Source organism: Plectropomus leopardus, chromosome 5, assembly GCF_008729295.1.
Source record: "Plectropomus leopardus isolate mb chromosome 5, YSFRI_Pleo_2.0, whole genome shotgun sequence".
Taxonomy (NCBI): Eukaryota; Metazoa; Chordata; class Actinopteri; order Perciformes; family Serranidae; genus Plectropomus; species Plectropomus leopardus.
Genome location: NC_056467.1, coordinates 18,347,889 through 18,363,958, shown reverse-complemented (window position 1 = coordinate 18,363,958; position 16,070 = coordinate 18,347,889). Strand labels below are relative to the sequence as shown.

General features: G+C 40.9%; 1 protein-coding gene across 5 annotated transcripts in view; it reads right to left on the bottom strand.

Annotated features, from left to right (window-relative positions):
* Nucleotides 1-16,070, bottom strand: part of dock10 (dedicator of cytokinesis 10) — a 76,811-nt gene that overhangs the window by 14,502 nt on the left and 46,239 nt on the right. For all 5 annotated transcript variants that reach the window (XM_042486669.1, XM_042486667.1, XM_042486668.1 and 2 more), the window contains exons 12-38: nt 15,777-16,025; nt 15,054-15,176; nt 14,399-14,481; nt 14,191-14,313; nt 14,000-14,079; nt 13,689-13,876; nt 12,744-12,809; nt 12,508-12,600; nt 12,217-12,340; nt 11,605-11,726; nt 11,383-11,466; nt 9,657-9,749; nt 9,319-9,437; nt 8,850-8,919; nt 7,305-7,418; nt 7,003-7,074; nt 6,694-6,840; nt 6,116-6,199; nt 5,932-6,028; nt 5,744-5,776; nt 5,319-5,497; nt 4,590-4,706; nt 3,110-3,227; nt 2,876-2,997; nt 2,022-2,136; nt 1,808-1,874; nt 1,346-1,393 (exon numbers count right to left, since the gene is read on the bottom strand). In XM_042486669.1, the coding sequence (XP_042342603.1) occupies nt 1,346-1,393; nt 1,808-1,874; nt 2,022-2,136; nt 2,876-2,997; nt 3,110-3,227; nt 4,590-4,706; nt 5,319-5,497; nt 5,744-5,776; nt 5,932-6,028; nt 6,116-6,199; nt 6,694-6,840; nt 7,003-7,074; nt 7,305-7,418; nt 8,850-8,919; nt 9,319-9,437; nt 9,657-9,749; nt 11,383-11,466; nt 11,605-11,726; nt 12,217-12,340; nt 12,508-12,600; nt 12,744-12,809; nt 13,689-13,876; nt 14,000-14,079; nt 14,191-14,313; nt 14,399-14,481; nt 15,054-15,176; nt 15,777-16,025 (2,930 nt within the window). The remainder of the gene's footprint in view (nt 1-1,345; nt 1,394-1,807; nt 1,875-2,021; nt 2,137-2,875; nt 2,998-3,109; nt 3,228-4,589; nt 4,707-5,318; nt 5,498-5,743; nt 5,777-5,931; nt 6,029-6,115; nt 6,200-6,693; nt 6,841-7,002; nt 7,075-7,304; nt 7,419-8,849; nt 8,920-9,318; nt 9,438-9,656; nt 9,750-11,382; nt 11,467-11,604; nt 11,727-12,216; nt 12,341-12,507; nt 12,601-12,743; nt 12,810-13,688; nt 13,877-13,999; nt 14,080-14,190; nt 14,314-14,398; nt 14,482-15,053; nt 15,177-15,776; nt 16,026-16,070) is intronic.

Below are 16,070 nucleotides of genomic sequence, written 5' to 3'. Positions count from 1 at the left end.
GAGACTACAGAACGTCATCACGTCTGTGCTGAACACGGATTTACAGCCTGGTGGCGGTGGAGACTCAACCATAGTGCAGTCTGCATTAGCTTAGCAAAAGCTTTTTACTGCTGGCTATTGCATCTAGGGTTCAAAACTCCTGCAAGTGGTGTTCATTTGTGAAGATTATCTTGCTGAACAAAGTTGTAAGTATCATAAATGTTTGTTTACGACAGAGCTTATTTTCCAAAAAACAATGGAAACTCTCATAGGCTTTTTGACAAGGGAACCAGGGCGACGTTAGTTTTCTGGTTGGCCTACAGAAAAATGTCATCCTTTGGGCACTCCTTTAGTTCACTTTAAAATGTGTCACAGCAAAAAAGCTAAAGATGCTCTGACTTCCGTTTCACTGGGACTTTAATATTACAGAGAATCTTTAAAACGTGAAAGTTTCCAGAAGCTTCAATGACTGGATTGTTGTCTGGTAGACTGGCTGACTGACTTTCTTCCTGGCTTGCTGGCTGGCTACACACTGCTAGTGTAATTTATCGCTCCTGAACTTCAGTGGGTGCCCACACTGACTCAGCCAGGCATCAAAGAGCTAACAGAGAGAGACACTGAGACAGACACAGGCGTAAGACTGTGAATCCCCCATGGCCTGGTATTACAGACGAATGTTAAGTAGCTAGCAGCCCCAGACAGGCTCAACTGTGCCTGAGAGCGCTAGCTCAGCTTCCAGCTATCTTTATTCTGCTAATGCCTCCACACACAATAAAGCAGTGTGTTCTCCCAGCCTTTTGTTGGCTTACATCTCAGCATCTTATTGCTGAAAGGAAAAAGAGAGCTAATTTAATTAGCTGGGAGGAACCAGAAGATGGAGGAGTCTAGCAGTGCCAATGGCTCCGCTCCAGTAAGAGCACATACTCACACACACACACACACACGATAACGACCCCCATCCGGTGCTTGCCAACTACTACAGTATCCAGCAGTGCTTTTCTCTCAACAGCAAGATCCAGGAGTTCCCCCTCCCCCTCTCTTCCTTTTCTCCCCCCTTTACCTTTTCCCCTCTTGAAGCTCATCCCTGAGCGTGCACATGCATACAGAACATATATTAGTATTTCTGCCTGACTGTGTCTGATTCATGTATTTGTGTGTGTTTGCACACGTGGCTGCATTTGCATGTGTGTGCATTCATGTGTGCGCGTGATTATATGAATTATATGGGTGGGGGTGTAACAACCTTTGGCTGCAGCATGTATGTTGAGTTAATAAGCTGTTTCCATATATGCAGCATTATCCTAAATGCGTAAATGAGGCCTGGTCCACCTTTTTGTTGGAGATAGCATCCAAGACCAGCACTCACCTGGCTATGTGGCGTTTTCCGAGGAACCTGAAGTGCTGCAGACACAGCCTGAAGAAAGGGAAAATACAACAATATCTTGGGTGAAGCAGGGGAGGTTTGTTTGTTTTTCTGTTTTGTAAGCTAAGAACAGAGGATAAATGAAGTGCATGTAATCAAACTCAGTTGCAGAAGAAGCACAGTCAAGATGCTGACACAAACAGGAAGCAGGCAGTTAATTAGCTGCACTGTTCAGTGGAGAGGGAGCTCTTGTTGGAGTAATAGTCTGTTTTTCTTCTCTCTCTCTCGCTGTGTCATTACTTTCATCTGTTCCCCTCTGGCTAAATTCTTTGCCTTTTTTCTCTTCTCATTCTCCTGTCCCCATCCCTGTCTGTCTCAGTGTTTTTGTCTTTCTGTGCACAGTATCACTCGTCAGCCTAAAAGGAGCTGTGATAAAACTCTGCAATACAAAAGAGGAGCACTTACTCCAAGATGTTAAAGAAGTCCGAGATCTCCTGGTGAATGGCCCGGTGCCAGTAGGACACCAGCACATCTGGAAACAGGAGACAAAAGACATCATGTGAGAAAAAAAAGGCAGATTTCCAGCTGGCAAGCCAAGAGCCAGTGAGTATTTTCATAGAGTCAGCACTTTCAGAGCACGATCATACATGAGCGAATGTAGTAAAATGTAATTTCTTACCCTCAGATATGGTTTTCATGATGTGCAAAAAGCACATGAGCAGACTGCGGGTCTCTGCCTGGTCCAGCTTGTCACAACGAGAACCGTAGCCTATGAGGGACTGCGGCCGTGCAAACTTAGGAGAAACAGAAATGCAGTCAGAAATGCACTGTTAGTACTGTGGTTGGTGTGGACACTGAGATTATGTCCTCAGTATTGGAGGGAAACTTAAGATAAAATGGGTATTTTACAAGCTGATGTTGCATTTTCAGGTGAAATTTTCTCTTCCAGCAAATGTAGAGATGGTTAGGAAGCATCATTTATACCTTCATGCTAAGGAACTAAATTTACAGAAACTATGACCAGACAAACTGATTTTCCAAAATATAATTTTTTCTGCAGATACTCTGCCTTCTGCCCGTATCTTTTTATTTTCTTCATATCTTCTGTGTTCAGGACACTTATGTGCACTCAGGTGAGGTTGGTGCTTTCTAAAAAGGTAGCAACCAGGTGCCAGACTGTGAGCAACAGGCATCCAAGAGACATTGCACGAAAAAAGCTCAAATCTAGCACCAAACGATAGTAAATCTGGCTTTAACTTTTATTTTCTCTGGCAAGTGTGTTTGTTAACAGTAACCAACAATTGTGCATAATACTTTTAACTTTATAAATGCAATATGATAAATATATTTTATTTTTCTGATAACAGGGGCTGATTGAGGGACTGATGGCTGCAATGTTTTTTCATTTTGTGTATAAATTTTTGGCCATTTCTTTGCCTTTGTGACATAATGACAGGAAGTGAGGAGAGAGATGGGGAATGTGATGCAATAGGTGATGGCTATTTCTCCACTTTAACTCTTCTTGCTTCTTACCTTCTCACATCCATCCATCTTCTCACTGTTCCTGTCACTGTTGCTAGGATTGGAGTCCACGCTGATCAGAGAACCCCGAGAGTCGGCCTGGTTACCCGTGGCAACTGCCAAAGATGAAAAGGCTGGTTGGGGGGGGGGGGGGGGGTGTTAGCATCAATGTCCTCATTCACTCCTTTTTATACAGACACTGGAAATAGACAGACGGCTACATACATGAATGTCACACACTGTTACCTGTGATAGAGTTCAGTACTTCTTTGGAAAAGGAGGCATCTACAGAGTTGCCATGGCGAGTAACCGGAATCACCCCTGCAGCCACTCCCCCTCCAACACTGAGGTCGTCTCGAGAGCCCTGGTGGGGGTGGACAAAGGAGAGGACGAATTTAATGCAATAATATTCTATAACTCAGGCTTTTATTTCTATCAGTTATTAGAGCAAGCTCTAAAGACTGCCAATACTTCAGACAAAATTCTGCAACTGCATCCATGAAGGCAATCAAGTTTCGGTTTAAAATGATAATTATACTTTAACTGAAATTATCCAGTTATTACTATTCTTACTTATTTCAAAATGAAAGCAAACATTAAACTTGTAGGATGATCCATCCACAGTATTCATAAGCACACAAACTTTAGTTTACAGTGTGCTGAAAATCAAATGGAAGAGGACAGATGGAAACAGAAAGACAACATATGCAGCATTCAGCAGGACTGTATAGATTAGGTCAGGAACACTCAAATAACTTTGCTCGAGGGCCACTTTTGCACAATGTCAAGAGACCACGGGCCACTTCATAAAATCAACGAAAAAAAAACAAAACACAAAAGCATTAATAATTTTTATCTGTATATATAATAAATTGCTTGTTTTCAACTTTTTGATGTTTGCTGTCCTGCTCTATATAAGATGTATAAGCAGAGGCGTTGGTAGGATTTGACGAGATTTGGGGCTTAACCTGAACCTCTGTCTGTGGGTCCAGATAAACAAGCTCTTTTTGGAATACTTTTTATGCACTCTGGCATTGTATTTACCTGCTAAGTACACAAAACCCAGTGTGAATTAATTCATTTGAACTTTTAATTGGAAAGTGGTCAGCGGGCCAACCAGCATCCTATCTGGAGCCAGATTTGACCAATGGGCCGTAAGATGAGTATCACTGGTTTAGGTGATATTCATGCACTTGCTGCAAACCTGTAACAATTTTGCAACCGTGTGCTACAAAACTGGTACCAACTTTGACCAGGTGGGAAAGTAATACAGGAGAGAGATGTATGTAGAGTACATGTTCTAATTGAGGAATGACAGGATTTATTTGTTGTTTAAATAAAGTTAGTTTAAATAAAGTTTGTCAATGTCAAGTTGTATTTAGGAGAATCTACCTCCCTGAAATCATTGCAATTCAGTAACATGTAACAGCAACACATTGTCTTAACTAATCAGAGCCACCCAAACGGATCATGCCCTCTGTTTACTTATTTTAATTTTCTCACTTCTTCTCGCTTTTGGTTTTTTCCTCCCCTTGTCTTCTTCTCTATTTTTTTATCCCTTTCTTTTAACTTATTTTATTTCTATTTACCTTTTACAGTGTCCTTAAACTAATAGGGCAAAAAATATGACTATAAGACCAGTGGCATTTACCCTCAAACACTGCAGGAATAAGTATGACATAGCACGCAGTCAGTCAGTCATTTCATCTTTCATCTTGACACTTACTTGGTCACTAGAAGTGAAGTAGATGGGGAAGATATCCCTGAGGAAGAATCGTGGCATGTTGTCGAGGATTAGGCCGTACAGAGGCAGGTAGAGAGATGCAATCCTTGCCTGCTTCTCCTGGAAGGGCAGCAAAGTAAAAGGGCTTGGCTTGAAAGACTTGCATATTCAGTAGTGTGCGTACGTGCATATTTGGTATCCAGTGACATTGTCTTATTATACCCCAATAAATCAGCATACTGTATTTTTCAAACTAGTTATGATACATGTCATGTTTTGTCTGAAATGTTCTCCTACCCTCTGAAGACTTCGGAATAAACTAAACTAAAGCATCAGTAACTCAACAGTCTTTGGGAACTCCATAGAAAATGTCATCGCAATTACATAATATTTAATATGCCCTGGCAAGAAAATGCTGTGGCCTTTTTATGAAACATGAGTTTCCTTTTATTTGGCACGCATTTGGCTTTGGCTGTCTTGACTACAGCGCTGCTGTTGTGTTGTGGTTGGTGGTATTTGGTTCTGTTTAACAGCGTGCAGATTACTGACTCAATCTGATCTGGACACTTCCCAGCAATCATTAAGACGCTGTCTCCGCTGTTCACAGCTGCTACGAACAATCACATGTCAGTGTGTATGTGTGAGTCACATAGGAAGAATTCCCACTGCGAGCTCATGACTCATTGTTCATGCCTTTTAGTTTCCTCCCATGTAAACATATATTCTGGCTACCTTGGTGGCATAGCGTGAATCCAGAGAGTGTTTGGCCATGAGAGTCTTCAGGGTGGCCAAGGCAAGGTGTCTTAGGTCCTGCTCGTCCTGGAGTGCCAGCCCCAGTTCCCGCAGTAACAGGCCAGTCAGGAAGTGCTTCCTGCAGAACTCTCCGGTCAGGTTGTACTCGGGCACTGAAACTGAGGAGCAGAAAAGATTCACACTTTAAATGGAAATGAACTGCATGTGATTTAAATAATGCTCGTGCCAATATTTGCTTTCCATCAGGGAGTTAATTAATCTGTTTCTAAATAAGAAAATCTGGTTACAGTGAGTAAATAATGTGACAAGCCAATTTTCCGTGAATTTCATTATCATCACACCGCCGTAGCACACGCACTGTAGCACACACACAACATTACAGAGGAATGAGTGAACATATTTACCATGAGTACTTTGTGGCTCTGTGGATGCATGGTCTGACATGGACAGATAGTCAGAGATAATGACAGGAAGAGAAAGAGAGAAAGACAGAGTGTTAATAGACAAATGAGAGTGAGAGCTACTCGATGTATGACAGTTACCACATTAACACCAGTGTCACCCAACTATACGGCGCCACTCGGGCTCTTACCTGTGATGCGAGCGGAGGGTAAAGGCAGGCTGAGAGGAATGTAGTGCTCGTGATTGCACACCTCTCTCAAGAATTCAAATTTCAGCTCACATAAGACCTGTCACACACAAATAAATATATATTATTGCACTGTATAAATGGAATGTGTCTATTTGCACATCAGTACTGTTTCCATCTCGTTTACCTTGCTGTCAGTAGCAGTGATCATGTTTATGTAGTTGCTAATCAGCTTGAATGTGAAGCCTCTGTCCATGAGAGTAAAGCAACGCTGCAAAAAGACAAAGACATCAGTTAACAAAAAAAGTAAGAGACAGATCATTTAATGCAGATGGAGAATTCCATAGGAAACACTTGTTAATGTCAACAATTTTCATTTGCAGATTGTTAAGCGTTGGTATCATGCTTCCATAACAATGCTGTCCTGCCATTGTGGGTTCGCGCTACTAACAGTAACTGCTGTACAGGCACAGTGCAGAACGGCTGGGAAATTTATTTGGCACTAGTCGTGAAAACAACTGTTGTTCGTTTATGAATTTTTTAAAGATTATTTTGGCTTTTTTGCCTTTATTCATAGAGGACAGTGTAAGCGTTAAAGAGGGAGAGAGAGGGGATGACATGCAGCAAAGTGCTGCAGCTCAGAGTCGAACCTGCTCGCTGTGGCGAGGACATAGCCTCTGTACTGCTCTACCATTCGAGCAACTGGGCACCCCAGGGGCCCTTTAATCTAAATCTATGAGACAATACAGTACATTTGACTCCCACCTTGACAAAAGCTGCCACAGCTAAGTTGGCACTGCGTGTCTCTTCTGTCAGGTCTTTGTTTTTCCAGAAGATGTGCTCAGATACCGTCTCCACCAGGGTCTCCACACGGCTCAGATAGGATGAAGGGAAACGTTGGGGCCTTGGAAGCTGCAGAGACATAGTCAGGTTAACACAATCATGCACCGTGTCCAAGGTCAGATTACACAAATGCAAAGGAGCTATATTGAACTAAGAATAACATGTAGTTACAGTTTGATGACCTCAGCAATGGGAGATTCAAGGAGCCAATAGTAGATCATGTCACTTTACCTTCACCTTGTCAGAGTCGACCAAATGTTGGGCCATGGACTTCACAATCAGCTCAAAGAAGAACCAGGAGAACTTAAAGCAGGAAAGGTCAGAGCACAGTCAGTCTTACTCTGATATTTATCCCTCTAATCAGCTCCAGTATGGAAACAGGATTTGCACACATGATTTTGTTTGAGAGTTTAGAATTTATTTACTTTCCTCTAAGACCTTAGAGGCGTAAACAGGAGTTTCCATAATTAAAAATACAGTTTTCCATCTGAAAATAAATGAACTGAGGAGCCGGTATGAAGAACGAGACAAACCTTCAGAACATTCCTGACAGCTGCTTGCTCATTGCTCTTCAGGTCAAAGGTCATCCCCTTAGCCAGCTCCTCGTGAACTGTCCTGAAGCCATGGGCCTCTGACTTGAACACAAACTACACACAGAAAGATGGGAAAATGAGTCAGTTAAGTGCATGCTGACATTTTTTTTCCACTATATTTTTCTTATCTTTTTCATTATTTCTGGGATATTTTTTCCCTTATTTACTGGAACAGGAAATTAGAGGAGAAAAAGATGAGGCAATTCAAAGATGTCCAATCAGAAGCCAGGTGTCTTGCAGATTGTGATCATAACTACTATGGAGCTGCAACAATGAGTCAATTGATAGGTCGATTGAAAGAAACTTAATGTGCAACTATTTTGATAATCATTAAAGTAATTTTAACAAGCAAAAATGCTGACAAATATGATACTTTCTAGGTCTCAAATGTGAACATTTTCTGTTTATCTTAAATTACAGTAAATTGGATATCTGGGGGTTTTACAGTAGATGGCTGAGATTTTGACATGTAATAGATCTGTTCTATGTTGGTGTTGTGTCAAAGTCTCTTCCCCGTTGATATGTGTTGCATATTAGACACAGACTGCCTCTCAAATTTGTGACATACCTAATCTAGCTTAGTACATTTGTATCTCAGATTTTAGGGAAGAGCACAGAAATCCTTCCCTTTATTGAGGAATGAATACACCTCGCTAGTGACAAACTTTGCACAGATACCAATTAGTATAGTCAAGGTCATACATTTTAGGGGACAAAAACAGAGGGAAAACACATCTAAGTAGAGGGGGCTCTAAACAAAAAATGAGTTATCAAAATCCTTGCTCATTCATTCTCTCCTCTCCTTATCATTGAACACACACGTGTTCACACTGACACACACACTCACACTCAGCAGTTTAAATTGGGCACCACTACTACTGAACATCATGCCAATCTGTTACCATGGCAACCCTGCTTCCATTAGCTGTACTAGTCCTCTCCTCCTACCCTCCCACCATTCGTCTCTGCCACTGCCTCTTCAAACGCTGCGGTTTTCCTTCACTGCGGCCTACATGAAACACGTCTTGTGGTTTCTCCTGCTCTCTTCTCTAATTCTCTTACTGGTTTTCACCCTGAAACAAACACGCCTTGTGTTTCTGATTGAGCCGGCTGAATGTCCTAGTTTGCCTCCCTCCTACTCAATCAGCCCTTTCTTCTTATTTTTCGTCTTCCTCTCCTCTCCCTGCTTCTCTGTTTGTGTTTGCACAGTTTTCTGGGCACACGGCCCTAGACACACTCCTGCTGGCCCAAATGCACACAAACACAAATACAAACACACACACACACACACACACACACACACACACACACACACAAACATATAAACATACAAAGCCTCAGAAATGAAATCGTCTGTGCACTCCTTCATGGAAAAATCAACAGCCTTCGTAATTATCATATGATCTTCCTGAGCACACAAACACACTTCATTCCAAGGATTGGTACTAGCTCACAACACACACGCGCCATCTTCTGTTATAATACCTTGATATATGAGTGCAGGTAGTGATCTAGGTTTTCATCATGGCACTTTGCAACAATGTGGACCAGCACTCTGCAGACAAAGGACGAGAAAGAGTAATTTTTATTACAGGCTTTATCATTAAACAATGACAGAAAAAACCTGTCAAACATTTTGTCCTCATTGTTTCTCTCTAAAAGAGAGATATAATTATAAGATAACATAAAATAACCCTTTATTAGTCCCACAGTGGAGAAATTCACAATGTTACAGCAGCTATGAGGTACATTATTATTTCATTTCATGATTAATTTTTATGAATGGGATTATTAACAGAATCATTTTTCCAAAATTTTATCTATATATAAAAATGCAATTAAAAATTGATACTTTGTTCAAAACGGAATTTTTTAACACTGCTTTTCTACATCCACTGAGCCCCCACCCTGATGTGAGTCCAGTTGTCACAGACAGTGTAGTACCACTGCCTACCTGGTGGTGGCGGTAGTGACCTCATCATTGTCATTCTGAGTCAGAACCTTGAACAGCTGGTTGAAGAGCACTGGCAGAAATCTGATGATCACTGGGATCCTCTCCATACTGAGAAGACCCTAGAGGAGGGTGGAAAAGAGGCGTAGGAGGAGGACAAGATGGAAAAAGTTGAAGAAGGGTGAAAATAAATAAGACACATAAACCAAAAAGAGGCAAAAATCCAAAGTATGTTTGGTGTAGAGTAATGTTGCAGCGATTATATGCACCGATATGCAGCAGGGTTTTTGTCTCAGTCACAATAAGGGAAAATTGAGGGGATATAGTGTCTTTTCTCTGACCTTCAGGCAGTTGAGGAAGTTGGAGGTAGGAGGTAGTGAGAGGTCCAGCTCTCTCTTCTGGCACTGCTGGAAGAATCGGTTCAGGTGGGGGTCCTGGCACAGAGAAGAAGCCAGGAGAATTAGCAATAAGCATCTGCAGTAATGCTTAGTGGACTGATCCTTTTTGTGTACAGTTCATCCTAAAATTCACCACCTCATAACAATGTCAGTCAAAGTGTAACTGTCTCAGTCTCGTCACAATTCTATTATTTTCTATAAAAAGAAAAAATAAAATGCAGTAATCACGACATCCATTGTAACAAGTTTTAAAGGCTGATTATTATGCTATGGAGGTCAGCACATGACGTTTTGTTGTTCTGTGCAGTGAAAAAGGTCAGTTTTGTTACAGCAGCAAGAATTCAAAGTGGCACCAAGAAGAGATTTATATTCATAAAATAGCCCTTGATTTAAAAAAAATCACTAAGACTTTATTATCATGACAACATTTCTAAATGCCCTATTATACTTTTCAAAATGTCCTGTTTTAAATGTATTTGTTCTATTACTAACTTCTCTGTATAGGAAGTTCGGACTGTTGATTTCATTGATTTCATTTGTCTTTTAGAAAGCACTGAAAGTGAAACTGAGACATGAGCTGATCTGATTGCCACCAGCCAATCAAGAGATTGCTGTGCAGCGCTCCAAACATCCTCTACTGGCTCTAAAGTAAATGGAAACAGTCCATTTCCTTGTTTCATGTCCTGCACTACATAAGAAGAAGTTAGCACTTATACCACCAATCCTTTAATTTGTTTAGAGACTTCTAATGGTCATTTTATGTTCACTCTGCCGTTCTATGTAAACAGAGCCAATTCATTTTCATTGTTCTGAAGAAAGCTGAGATGGAACAACCCAGGAGACAAAAATGGCCAATTACCTCATTTCAGGGTTAAAGGGATACTTTGCTGTTTCCAACCAGCTTTGTATCATAAAAATGTGAGAAGTATGCGTAAATGAGCCATGTCCATCTTGCGAATGTCCAGATCCCCCTGCTCATCTCCCAGCATCCAGAGGATTTTGACTGGCTCCAGAGCTCTTACTCAAACTGCAGATTGTACTTTCACATTTTTGAATGCCTGCCTCCACGGACACAAAGAGTATAGAAGCCAGTTTCTTTCTAAAATGCAGACCAAACTCTGATCAAATGATACAATTTAGGCAGTGCTGGTCAAATATAAGTCAAGATTCTGTTACTGTATTGGCTGTTTCTCAACTAAAATGTTTTCAGAGACTCATTTAGATGTACTGTTTGGCTGTAATCTGAGAATTTCACTCATCAGTGGGAGCGTTCATTAGTCTAGTGCTGTGCAATATATATATATATATATATGTAGTTGTAAATTTTCTACCTGTTTAATCTGGTCATATAGCACCAATTTCAAAAGCATGTTCATCTTTCTATTGCATTACAGCCCAGTTTTATGAAAATGCCATCTTTTCAGCAGTGAAGATCTTGACAATTGATGTCCTCTTTCTGGCTCATTTTATAAAAAGATGCAGTGACTGGAACAAAAGGTAGAGCACCAGCATGTCCATCCATCTTCTATAGCACTTACCCTTTTCAGGTTCATGTGGGACTTCCCATCATTCACTGAGGACTCATCACAGTCCATCATAGTATCAGTAAGCCAGAAAAAACAAAGTCAGCAAAAAGAGTAGTCTCCAGAAACCCAGATGATGGTCTTACCTGAGTGTATACCGTGGAGACAACATTGGTGGACACTTTGAAGATAGCTTTTCCCCCATCAACCCATTTCACATCTGCTCCACCCTGTAAAACGAAAAGACTGCTTGAGTATCAATTAATCACATGCTGTAATTTTTAATATCCCTCTTTTCTCACAAATTAGTGTTTTTATTTTTCAGAAGTATCTTAATATTTATACAGCCTGGCCTTCCTTCCTTTCACCTTGGTGTTGTTGGCTTCCTTGATGGCCAAGTACCCAGGTGGCAGGTTACAGGAGACAGGGACGTTGAACTCCTGGGATGACAGACGGCCCTCTTTGAGGAGAGGGAGCCAAGAATACCCCACTAAAAAGACACACACAAATACAAAACACAGTATTTAAAGATGGACAGGACCAGCTTTAACCCCTTAATGCCTGGATCATTATAGGTTGTCTTGTGCTGCATTCAAATGCCTTTCACAAGCATTTGAACCTAAGAAAATTGGTTGAAAACCTGACTGCAAAAAAAGTACAAGGTGACAAGGAAATTATCTGATTAGCTGGGGGGATTATTAGATATCATCAACAATATTTTTAATTCTCTTAATTATTTAAAAATCTGTTACAAAAAAAACGGCACCTTATTGAAGTCCTTTTCTTTTCCTTTCTTTTTTTTTTAATTTTAAAGTAATTATCTTGTAACTTTTTTAAAAATGTCATACTAATTTTTGGATATTTGTTGCTTGTCGTACTTATTTCTGAAAGAAGTCAATTTGTTCAGGTTTCAAAGGGTTAAAATACTGCATAAAAAAATGTTTCACTAAATTACAGCTCCAGATGGACCACCAACTCACCTGGGGTCTCCAGGGCTTCTTTCCTCTTTGCATTCGTCTTAGCATTAATGTCACAGGTGACATGGTAAAAGGAGAACAGAAGGTGGTGCTTTTCATGAAGCTGAGTCGGAAGCTCAATCTTCACCTGAGGACACAACAGCATATAATGAGTTATATTATTGACAGCAAGGAGATGCCGCAGATTGGTAAATTAGCTGCAAACATTTTCTTGTTTATGCTCTGAGGACTGCTAAAGCTAAAGCTCAACACATGTCCTGGTTCGAATGATATCTGTGTGATGATTCTTTGTACCTCATCATAGAAGTCCGGGTTCTGGGAGTGATGCAGGACTGTGGAACAGGCTGCTGTGGTGAGCACAGGACCTCCCGGCTTGCCATAGATGCACTGGAAAAACAGCAGTAACAGAAAAAGGATCATGAAGTCATGCTCAGCTGGTTTCTCATGACAGACTGGGTTTAACTAGAGAAAATTGAGTAGTATAAAAGCCAATAAATGTCCCATCAGCATGTTTTTGGATTGCATTCTACCTTTAAAGGTTTGGCAACTTCTTCATCTGAGCTTCGGAACTCCACATAGACTGCGAGGTTACGAGCCTGCGAACAAGAGGACCATTGTAAAGTTAAGGATTAACAACAGAGAAAAAAAAATGAATACTGAAAGTATATGAAGTATGTATCACACAAGAGGCATGCTGTTAGTGATTTTGAGACTATTTCCAAAAAGTTCTTTAAAGGAGCAGTGTGTAGAATTTAGTGGCATCTAGAGGTGAAGATTGCAAATTGCAACCAGCTGAAACTTCTCCCATGTGCCAAGTAAAAAACCCCCGGTTAGGATTTCTTCAGTATTCTGGTCTCATCCTCTCCAAAACAAATGGACCAGGTGGTTAAAACCGGTAAAAACACAGAATCAAGCAGCTTCACATTAAAAATCATTGTTTCTCTGACACTGTTCAGTTGCCAGCAGCCCAGCACCTACTAATAATAATTATCTAATTATCCACTAATTATCTCTGATAACTTAAGATCCAAACATTCAGGAGGGTTTTACCATAAGCTGAATTGCCTGCAGAAGTCTCTTCCTCTCCAAAACAAACAAAGCCGGTAATTCAAACCATCAAAAGCACAGAATAAAGGTCCACGTTAAAAATGTGTTTTTAAGACACTGCTCAGCTCATCACATAAGGGCTGGTAATTAGGGTGGCCAAAATGAAAGCCTGTGTGGCCCTATCTAGGGTCAATATTTGGTTTGTCCATTCTGAGCTACTGTAAACACATGGCAGTGCAACACAGCAATCTCCGTGGAGGAGGACCTGCTCCCTATGAGATTTCATTCTAAGGTAACGAAAAGACAACAATTCCTATTTTCAGATAATTAAACACTTAAGAAAACATGCTTATTATATTATACTCCAATTCTGCCAATATATCCCCTTAAATCCTACAAACTGGACCTAAACAGCTATGGTTCTTTACCTTGGCAAAGCTTTTCTGGCTGTCATATTTGAGGTGTTTAGGGTAGACGTAGATGTGGTTTCTGTAGACGCGGTGCGGCTGTGTGAACTTGGTGGTGTCCTGAACAAACTCTTCCACCTCCACAGTAGGCTGGTGTTTGCTCAGTTCTTCAAAAGGCTTTACCGGTACATAAGAGGATGTCACGCAGTCTAGAAGCACCAAAATGAAAGTTTCAAACACACAGCATAATAGAGGAGTAGATGGGAAAGAGGAGGCAGAACGGGAACATGAATGAATGCAAACAGAGAGTATTGCCTAAAAAGTGCACATACTAGGATGCTCCATTGGAACATGGTCGACTGCGATTTCCAGCGCCCCAGGAATCGTCTGCAGTTTGCTCGTCTTCTCAGCCCTGCACACACAAAATTTAGAATTTGATGCTGTGAGAAATGTTTATATTGCCTTGGAGAAGCCCAAGTGGCCTACTTTAAAGCTGAAGATAGATAGATAAGATAGATCTTACCTCCTGTACTCAGACACCAGCTTAATCAGGTCATCCGTGGATATCTTGTTGCTCTCCTGTTTGAAGAGAGGCGAGAAACGAGACTCTCTGTCCAGTGCCCCATGGTTGTCCTTAAACACTGACCTTTAATAGAAAGGGACATACTGTTAGGATTTTGGTTAAAGAAAAGAGAAAATGCTAAGTACATCTTAAAAAGTTTTCCACTAACCTGACCGACCAGGCAAACGGCATACGATACTTTCCAAGTTTACTACAGAACTGTTTATTGGATTTCAAAATCTTCTGAACCGTCTGTACAAGACAAAAGCAGATAGAGATGGACAGAGCGCAACGTCAGCAAGACACTACAACTGATACTTTAATATACAGTGGGATGTGATCAGCCCTAAATCCTAGTTCAACGACAGAGTGGCAGACTAAATCAAGGTTTCTCTCATACAGGCAGCAGGTTGAATGTCTGGTGATTCACTTAGCCATTTAAACAAGGACCACATGGAGCACTGCCAGCGGGGAAGCCAGGAAATGTCTTGGATAGGATGTCGGAAAAAAACCTTATTTCTAAACTATCCGAGCAGACTGGCATTCAGTGATGAAGATAAACTCTGGCCTTACAGCAAAACCATTTTGTAAATGTCATGCATTAAACGGCTGGAGTGGATCAAGCCATTTCCCTTTCAACAAACGCCCTAACAGCGGGTTTCATGAGCCATTTTTTTCCCAGCTTGCTCCTAGAGATAAGACGATATAAAAGCTCTGTGTCGTTGGTCAATGACAGAAAATAAATTGAGAAGAAATGTGATACTGAGCAATGCAAATATGGATGTAAATGTCAGTGCGTAAGCAATAAAAAATGACTTTCTGACCTTGCTGGAATCTGTATTCTTGATGTAAGGTTCTGTCCCACAAGCAATGTTTCCCATCAGCACCTTTTCCACTCTTGCCACCATCACTATGTCAGTGTGCGGGTTGGTCACTGAGAAAATGGCCTGCATGGAGAGCATTGGAAAACCATGTTATGAACCAATTATTGTTGAGTTAATACAAGTTACTGAACAAACCGTGAGACTATCTTTAAAAAAGAGAAAATGCTAAGTACATCTTAAAAAGTTTTCCACTAACCTGACCGACCAACTTCTGCCTTGGGAAATAATGTTTAATATTTAAATACTTATTAATGATTGTGTGTGCGCGTGGGTATGTGCGTGAGGTGAGTGAGTTTATCTGTATACTTGCCTGTATGTGCAGGTGTGTTAGGAAGGGTTTGTAGGTTAGCGAGATAGTGGCCCCTGTTCTTTTTTTAGCTTCAGCAAGGATAAGTCTCCTTTGTTGTTGAGGTACGTGGCTCTTTTTTCCCTATTTTATTTATTACATTATTATTATTATTACTATTACTATTGTAATTCTTTCTCTTCTTCTCTAATGCCTAATAATTTATATTTAAATTGAATCGCCATATGTTTGGATAATAAAGATAAAAGTTTAAAAGAAAAAGATTTTAATATTAAGAGCCATTCTTCTTGTTAAATGCATTTTTCTTTCAATGATCTTGATCTATAGAACACACTGTAGGGGTATTATCCCCGTACCTGTTTGGGGAAACAGAGCCAGTGCTCCAGGTCCAGGCTGAGGCTACAGTCTCCTGGCTTCTTCTCAGCAGGAGAGCACAGGCCATTCTCCTGACCCCCAACCCCCATCGCAGGACTACCTTTCCCGTTACTGCAGCCTCCGAGCATCTGACGCACAGCCTCGTGGTTGAGGTCTACGTGGAAGTCTGCGGACACCTTTCTACCTTCTCGCACATCCAGCAAAGCCAGCGACACGAAGAAGGGCTCGATCTGGTGGAGCAGATTCAGTTCAGTCACTTTCAGTTCCTTTTTATA